The sequence below is a fragment of the Haemaphysalis longicornis genome, unplaced genomic scaffold (genome assembly GCF_048455015.1).
Source record: "Haemaphysalis longicornis isolate Haplotype H1 unplaced genomic scaffold, Haemaphysalis longicornis Haplotype H1 scaffold_5, whole genome shotgun sequence".
NCBI lineage: Eukaryota > Metazoa > Arthropoda > Arachnida > Ixodida > Ixodidae > Haemaphysalis > Haemaphysalis longicornis.
Genome location: NW_027526385.1, coordinates 211,074,599 through 211,083,231, shown reverse-complemented (window position 1 = coordinate 211,083,231; position 8,633 = coordinate 211,074,599). Strand labels below are relative to the sequence as shown.

General features: G+C 43.1%; 1 protein-coding gene across 1 annotated transcript; it reads right to left on the bottom strand.

Moving 5' to 3' along the window:
* Positions 1-860: 860 nt before the first annotated feature.
* Positions 861-7,342, bottom strand: LOC144138932 (uncharacterized). The gene is made up of 3 exons (XM_077671448.1): positions 7,104-7,342; positions 5,313-5,582; positions 861-2,439 (listed from the first exon to the last, which is right to left on the bottom strand). The coding sequence occupies exons 1-3, from the start codon at positions 7,293-7,295 to the stop codon at positions 2,326-2,328; spliced, it is 576 nt and encodes a 191-aa protein (XP_077527574.1). The 5' UTR covers positions 7,296-7,342; the 3' UTR covers positions 861-2,325.
* Between the last annotated feature and the right edge of the window lie 1,291 nt (positions 7,343-8,633).

Below are 8,633 nucleotides of genomic sequence, written 5' to 3'. Positions count from 1 at the left end.
TTTGGCTAGTATTACGAGGTGCCTCACGGCAAGCATTCTACGTCGATAGACTTTTTTAGAGTTGACTAGAACGGAAATCAGCAAAAGATTCTCTACAAAACATTCATTCTATCCGCAGCTTTAGGGTTTGCTAATTTCCATAGTTGGGTTTCTTCTGCCTTTCTTAACAACATTTTTCTTTTGATAAGAAGGTGCACAACCAAAAGCAAAAAGCTTTTCTGTAAACCTTTGGTAGCTATATAATTGTTACAAAATATTTTACTCTAAATATGGCAGCTTAAACTGAGAATATTTGCATTTAAAAACATTAAAATAAGTTTAAATTGATCATAAATTTTTACCTGTTTTTACGCAAAACTGTACATGGGATATGAAGTGCACCACAAGGAGGGCTTTGGATTAGCTTTAGCAAATTTGGGACATTTAAGGTGCACTGAAATCTCTACACATGTGCTTTTTCACTTTCTGTATCCACCAGGAAAATGGCTGCCAATTTAGACAGCGATTCTAAATAGTAGTTGACGTGCATTTTAACATAATCACAAACATTATAGCCACAAAATTAATTTTTACAAGTTGTAGACATTGCCCGTTACACCAGACATTGGACTACACTGTCAAGAGCTTTGACATCTACAATGACGTCTACAAAGCAGGCTTATACTGGTAGAATGTTTCATACCATAATTACTGTGTGTTCAGAGCTCACGTGTGAAGTATGGATACTGCTGCTTCAGCAAGAACCGAGGATGAGCACCCTTCCTGGTTCTGAAAAAAAATAACAGAGGAAATGCCTTAAGCAGGATTCTGAAACGGGGTTCAATGAAACAAGAATGAACAAGAAATTTTTTCAAAACATGTAAAGCAATGCAAACAAATATTTATTTCAACTTATTTCTACAAAAGACCACCTCATGAAGACTGGTGGTGGGGTATTGGCTCAAAAAAAAAAGCAGAGAGCACTTATACAAATGCTACAGGGAGCCTTCGCAGCCAACAATTGTTTGAACACACCTAAACTAATCACTGTTTAACAAACTCATAAAAAATGTTTGAATGCATAAAAAACCAGTGGTAAACACAGGAAACAGTTAAAACAGAATGACGGCACAAGTTTGTCCCGTCGTTCTGTTCTGTGTCCTGGGTTTTCCTATGGTTTTTCATCCATTCAAACATGTACCAGCTAGCCCAGTCCAACGCCTTGGTATCATAAAAATATGGATAGTCAATCCTTACACAAAGTTGAAAAAAAAAGAAAGTATAAAGTAGGTGACAAAATTAAAACGACAGCAAATTGGTTGGCTTTTAATTTTAAATGATAATATAAAAAATAATGGCATGAATGAAAGTGAGCAGCACGCGAAGTACCTTGTTGCTAGCCCGACATTCCACTTTGAAGCAAAATGTCCGCTTTCAACACTACATAGGCTAAACATGCAATGAGGCATTCCTTTAGGCACACAAAATATACCATAATTGTTAAAAAAGCTACGAATTAGTTGAAAAAACCTGACCACGACAAATTGGAATTAGTGACTAGATACAGTTTCAGAAATACACAGCGACATCATATAAAAATATATGGTTCCCATACAAAGATTGGTCATAACAAAAATTCAGGACATTTATCAGACTGGCATCAATGTGCAAAGCAGCTTAATGAAGGAAGACGGACTTCACTAAAAACATGTTAATATTGGGAGCTCATGTGCTTCCCTGCAAGTTGGGTGTGTAAACCCACTGACATCTTAACTAACCCGCCTGAATCATCACTTGACAGACATTGAGGAATTTTACGAATTGGTTTATTGTAGCCAGCTGTCTAGTTTATTTCCCTATTTTTCTTGGCATTTCGTGTCTAATTCTAAATTTGGTGACTAGATAGCTTTTACTATGGTCATGCACTGGTGACAACGAATATTTGATTTTACTTTTAAAAAATTTCAGTTTTGTTTTATTGCTCACCAGCCAACGATCTGAAATATCAGAGGCGCTTAAAACGTATGTTGGCATTTCCTTCCTGCCGTGTAGTACAACTAATCATGACTTTTACCATAATTTGTTCACAAATCGTAATATGTGGAAAGTATTCAGCTTAATGAAAATGTCATTTCAGAAGCATGCACAATCAACAAGGCCTCAATGACTCTCATGACGTGGTCCACTTGTTTCTGTCACAAATAACCTGAGTGCAGACACATTCCACCGAAGACGAAGGTAACATGCCCTCTTGGGTGATGAATATTTAAAAAGCCTTACGAGTAAATTTGCTGCTGAGCACGTGAAATTGTGGCATTAAAACAAAAGATCCCTCTGCGGCATCTTTCACTTGGAGGAGCGCTTGACCACAAACTTTGAGAAGCTGGAAAATGCTCCATGAACCGCTCCAGCCAGCAGAAACGATGCAGGACACAAGTTGGTAGGCGGACCGTTGGCATCCTGCGATTGTGAAGATATTTCTGTTTAGTAGATGCTCTTTTTTTTGTACCACTGTTTATTTCACCTTTAACAAGCAGCTGAACTCCTTAACGTTCGCATAATAAAATGCTGCAATGCGGAACAGTTAGCAGGGTTACCTCAATTTTGCTTTTCTACGAATTAACACAATGTAGGTAATCTGCACACAACTACAATCAAACTACAATTTTCACCTACTTCACTGCTAACATCAGCGTTTGACTGCTCAAGCACAAATACAGGTTAGACATGTGAGCAATCTGCAAAACGTATCCCCACAAACTGAACAATCAGGCATCAGAAATCGGCAAGGAAGGAGGTGTCACGTTTAAATGGCACTTTTTTTGTTCAAAACATAAGCAACACCTGGAAGCTTGAAGCGTGAGAGGGGGTCTTTCACGCTGACAATGTCAGAATATAGCTTGCTAGTGGGCACCTGCACGATGTGCACAATGTGTTTCTTGAAAATGCGTGCGAAAGTTTGATTGATGTGTAGGACGAGAATTGCAGCACGTTTTGACACAGGCCTTGTGGACGCTTCTGCCTGCTAATGTCAATGTGGATTCTTGCTAGTCGCCCTCTTCGCTTCTTTCTGAATATAATGCTTTAGGCATTATATTCAGGACAACGACTGCATCAAAACGTGCAGCAATTACCTACGTCCCACACATCGGTGAAACTCTCGCACACATTTTCAAGACACGCAGTGCATACATTGTGCATGTGCCCACTAGCAAGCTGCGTTCTGACATTGTCAGCGTGAGAGACCCCCTCTCACGCTCCAAGCTTCCGGGTATTGTTTATTAGATTCCATGCGCTGAATGCAAATCAGTGTACATTGGCGAAACGGGCAATCTGCACAGAAGATTAATGCAGCACTGGAACGAAGTGAACAAGGGCCATGCATAAACAAGTCCACTGGCAGAGCACCGTGAGAGGACGGGACACGTGGTCGACTGGAACAAGACAAAATTACTGACAACTGAGTGCAATCTACTCGATTACTGCTCGAGTCCCTCATTGTTCAGACGACGCCCAACATTATCAACATAATGGATGGCAATCTGCACCATATCTATGCAAACTCATTGCGCCGCGTAATGCCCAATATATAGCTTCGTTTTCCACGACACATGCTCACCGTGAACAAGCAACAAACCGTTAAATGGCTTTCTTGACTTGGTCAGTGACCTACGTTTCATCACTGCAATAATGCTTTTACCTGCCTACACGGCATTCCGTCAAACACTGGACTACACCACATGAGCCATTGGCGTTCTTAACCTGCACCAGAGTATATAACCTTTCACTACTGCTATGAGATAGACCCATAAACGCACTTCAATATGGCCTTTATATTTAGCTCTTGGAAACATTATGTATAATTTTACCTTTAAGTTGCACCTGCTACAGCAGCTGGTACTATACCAAAAACATGAAAAAAAAAACGGTGGTTTAACACGCCAAAGCTACACTTGGGATATGGGGAGCACTGTAGGGGAAGGCTTCGCATTAATTTTGACCATCTGGGTATTTTTTGTGCGCATCGAAATTTCCAAACACGGGCGTCTTTACGTGTTGCCTCCATCTGAAAAGCGGCTACACCAAGCGGTATCTAACCGACATTCGCCTCCACAGCACACCACCCTAGCCACGGCAGTGGGTTAAACATATAAAGCGAGTTTTGGAGTGCAAATGAAAATATTAATCACACGTCTTATTTTCCCAATCGATGTACCTTTTGAAATCCACCATGCAATCCCCCCTCCCCTACCGGCCTACCAAAACACCTTTGTCTCAAGAGGTAATCAGGCTGTTGTTAATGAAGTAAGTATTTACAATCCGAGACTTGCCACCGTTAAAGTCATGCACTTTGTTTTAGAGATAAGCGACATTAGCCATTTGCAGCACCAGGAGTTAATTGTGTTAAGATCAGATTGAAAGCATTGGCGGTAGTAGTTGAAAGAAATTGTGTGATAAATTACAACATCATCTGCAAATAGACCTACATGGGAGGATATGCAACATGGTAGACCAAGCAACCTGCCTGGGGGGACAACAAAGTGGCACGAGCAAAAGAAGTATATAGTTATTAGAAGTAAACTGCATTTGAGAAGAATGAAAATCTTTTGCTCAAGTGAGGACATTAGGGGTGAAGTTTGAGAAGTAGTCTGTGGTGTGCAATGCGATTGAATGCTTTAGAAAAATCGAGAAAAACTACCGCAGTTTGTAAGCCTGTGTCAATGGATCAATGTAGATCGTGAACAAATCCTGAAAGTTGTGTTTCTCAAGTAACCCTTGTGAAAACCGTGGTGATACTCGAATGTAATATTGTGATTTTATAAATAATTAGCGACCTGAGAGTGGATGAAATGTTTCCTGACCTTGCATATGGTGCTTGTTAAGGAAATTTAATGGTGAAGTACCGTCTCCTGATTTAAAGACTGGTGCTACCTCGACTATCTTCCAACCATTGAGATTAGTGCCTGTCATGAGAGACTGCGAAAAAAGCGCTGTCAGAATTCTACAGACTGCGGGATGTACTTTTCGGTATAGTATGATTATTACCAGTATGATCTGAAGTAGACCAGTTTGTATTGCAAGTTTAAAACCATATCGAAAGATCCTAAATGTTTGCTTGGCTTGATTACATACGAATACTTGCTTCAAAGTCAGTTCAATTTCTCTTCTTGCCCTTTAGTCGTCAGCCCCAGATTCTCTTCAATATCTCTGCTAAGCAATGACACGCTCCATACGCACAGCACTGCTTCATGAAAATGTTTCAAATAATCAGAGGCCACAGCACTGCTAACAGGTATACATCATGGCAAGTTCCACAACATGCAATAACTAACCTGAAAGTACATAATCGGTGGGTGCACCGATATGGCAGCAGTGCCTGGACCGATGTGTCGAGCAAATGCGCTGACTTCTGAACGGGTGGTCCAAGCGGCCAGATGATGGATGAATGACCATTCCTGGCGGCAAAGCGTACGGAGCACCAACGAAAGGCCAGGCAGTACTTGGGTACAGCAGGTGCAGTGTCGGTTGGCCAAGGGAGGCCCTGGCAAAGCCTTTGAAACTGGACTGGAAGGCAGCTGACCCAGGACAGCCAGCAGCAGCACCTGCAGGTGCATAATCTGTGAGTGTGCTGACACTTGTTGAAATACAAGAAGAGCACACACAAAGCACGAATGCTTACATCAAGTAGATTTTTAATCGTTTAAAGACAGTAACCTCCAAGGCACTAATAAGAACATTCCCGGAACACCCCAAGTGAAATTTAGGTCACAGTAAGAATGTATTCATTAGACCCGCAGGTACTGTGAGTGGGGTATGCATGATATATGCAAAGCTAGCTACTGAGCTAATTTGCATGGAACGCATGCTAGCAGCTCATCTGTATCCCTTGCTTTCAATCGGAACTGGTGTGTGATAGTTGAGGCTCCTCCATTTCAATGTCTGACTTGTATCTGCACGTTCAATTCTCCAATATAAATCGAGTTGAGTGAGTGCCTACAGCTTTCTTGTTAGTCTCTGTATGGCCTGCGGTTTTGCGAAAATGAGAACTTGCGAATTGGCTCAATTTTCTGCACTAATTTAAACAATACATATGACTCTGATATCAAGCCCCAGACTTCCCGAGAGCTACTCTGACATAATCGGCAGGCGCCTCGTAGGCGTTGTGAAATTTCCCCCACTACCCCGAGACTATGCTAACTCCCTGCGAGGCCACATGCGCGCATTTCACCTTCAATTTGCACGTATGTGAATTCTATACCTCTATGAACTCTCAGACGGGCGTCGTCATATTCGTGCCGGACTCGTGAAGCTCAGCAACGTAAATTATCGCACTCGCTCGCTGGCGCGCGGCCCGAACTCTCTCACCGTTTCCGGCCCTTGCATACTATTTTCTCCACCTTGCACTTTGTAAATTCTCATGTTTAACTACACCTCGTGCGCCCTCATCTCTTGCCTGCTTTTCTTCCAGCACAACTCCGTCAGCACCCGGTCGACGCGTACGCTGTCGGGGCGCGTTGGCGAGCGAGTACGGCAATTTCGCTGTTGTCGAGCTTCACGAGAACAGCACACATATCGCGGCCCGAAGACCGCGAGGCGTACGGTCGCCGGTCTCGCGAGCGCAATAGCTGCGAAGCGCACTGCACGGAATTCGTGGGGGGAGAGATTTCACAACACCTACGAGACGCCAGCCATGGAATCACGTGTACGCGTTTTCACATGCACTTCCAGGGAACCTCCTGTTCATGTTATTTCTTGGTATACCGCGGGTATTCACGAGGGAGGACTAATCACAGCGTTGTGCCACTCACGCGAAATTGCGACTGCGATCTGCAACCGCAAAGGCACTGTTTGAGAGACACAAACAAACGCCCCGGTGTTTAAGAGCCTTGCGTGATGTGAAATTATTAGGAGCCGTGTACCATAGCGCGAGCATCGTAGCCAAGGTCTAGCTTCAGCGTAAATTGATGCTGACTTCTGCGGAAACGGTGGACTGGGCGCCAAACAAGTATACTAACTCACGTAGGCTCTCAGAGCAAACGAGATGGGGGTCTAGCGAATTACTGACCCATAAACACCAGAACTCGTTCCAACCAAATACAGAATAATAAAAAATGCGTACTTACCCGAGCAGAAACGATGTTTCCAACGTACAATTCTCCTTCACTGTCGTCTTCATCTCGCGGACACACGAACACGCTTTGTTCTGATGCAATGTCATCCACTTTTGACGCGCAGTATTTTATCCGGCGATGATCGTTCTTCCGGGGTCCCCATGTACAACACACGCGTAGGTTGGAAGGGTAGACATCACCCATAAAGCTTCTATAACTATGATTTAAGCTTGAAATAGATAAAGCAGATTAAATCACGCCACCAACCACTCGGCACAAAACGCCATAAAAAAACACACACAAAAGTGAGAGATAGTTGCCAGACTTCAAATGCAGCACCTCTATGTTTGACGAAAATTGTGTTACTACTGTAATGTTGGTAATTATCTTTCTGCTTTCAAAGTCTGAAATGTGTTTATAACTTACATTTAAGGTTTTTAAACACAAAAAGTGAATACACATAAAGTAATTGACATATATACTGATATTGTAAAGAGGTTTGACGTTTGTTTTGGTTTTGTTTTCACGGCTGGCTTCTTAAGAGAGAACGTGCGAGAAAACGAGCTACTTTGGGTTTCGGAAGAGAGCGGTAAATGTCGGCGTGATAGAAAGCAAGGAACAGGTGCTTACCCTGGTCGTTAAAAAAGGAGCTAATGAAACCCTCACGTAAAAAAAAAAAAAAACACGTTCGACGCGGAATCGAACCATCGACCTACAAACAGTAAACGGACGCGTTAACAAACAGCTATGCCGGCGGGCGGTGTTCGTGGCGCCTAAAATAACTCTATACTTACGTAAGTTGTCAACGAATATAGTCGCTTGTGTCTAGTCATCGCCTCCTTTAACGATGGTCTAGTTTATGCTGCATTTTTGAAATTTTGGCTGTCCTAACACTTGTTTCTCACGCACCGGTCTTGCAGACGAGGCCGCATTGCTAGCGCTGCAAGCGATTGAGCCAAAGCTCCATTATTTGACTCAAGAAAAGCTATCGCAGTCAACCCGACCTTTTCTGCGCAAGCCACGGCAGCTACGAAATAAATGGAATGTGCCGTTAGAATTATGGCGTTGATAACGCTTGTTTGACCGGCACCGTCTTGCAGACAAGCAACGTCGCTCTAATACTACAAGCGATGTCACTCCTGGCATGGCAGGCGCATCAAACCCATCGTGTAAAACGACTGCTAACAGTGCGAAAACCTCTGAGTTTGCAACAAGTGGGGATTTGCGGTGGCGGCGACGTAATAGGTGCAGCAAGCAGGTAGGCAGAACAGCAGCGTAGGGTTACAACCTTTCCCCGAAAAAAAAAACGGGCCTTCCGGGGGGGGGGGGGGGGGGAGGGGGGATTGTGTTGAAAAAAGACGCCATGTTTTTTAACATGCAGTGCCATTTATTGTAGTGTTTTATAACATTTGTACTGAAAGTGATTGAGAGCTTGGTTAATCGCTCTGCATGTGCTTCACTGAAAAGTAACCGCAATTGCTGACCGCGGCGGTAGAATTACGTTATTTTGTTCTTCCATTAGGTCCCCCTCCATCTGAGGCA

What these genes read in the sequence shown, in the direction of transcription:
- LOC144138932 (XM_077671448.1), bottom strand. Translation starts at nt 7,295, where the DNA reads ATGGGTGATGTCTACCCTTCCAACCTACGCGTGTGTTGTACATGGGGA. An exon ending in GAAACATCGTTTCTGCTCGG is followed by an intron (nt 5,583 to 7,103) that starts GTAAGTACGCAT and finishes ATGCACCTGCAG; the next exon opens with GTGCTGCTGCTGGCTGTCCT. An exon ending in CACCGATTATGTACTTTCAG is followed by an intron (nt 2,440 to 5,312) that starts GTTAGTTATTGC and finishes TCACAATCGCAG; the next exon opens with GATGCCAACGGTCCGCCTAC.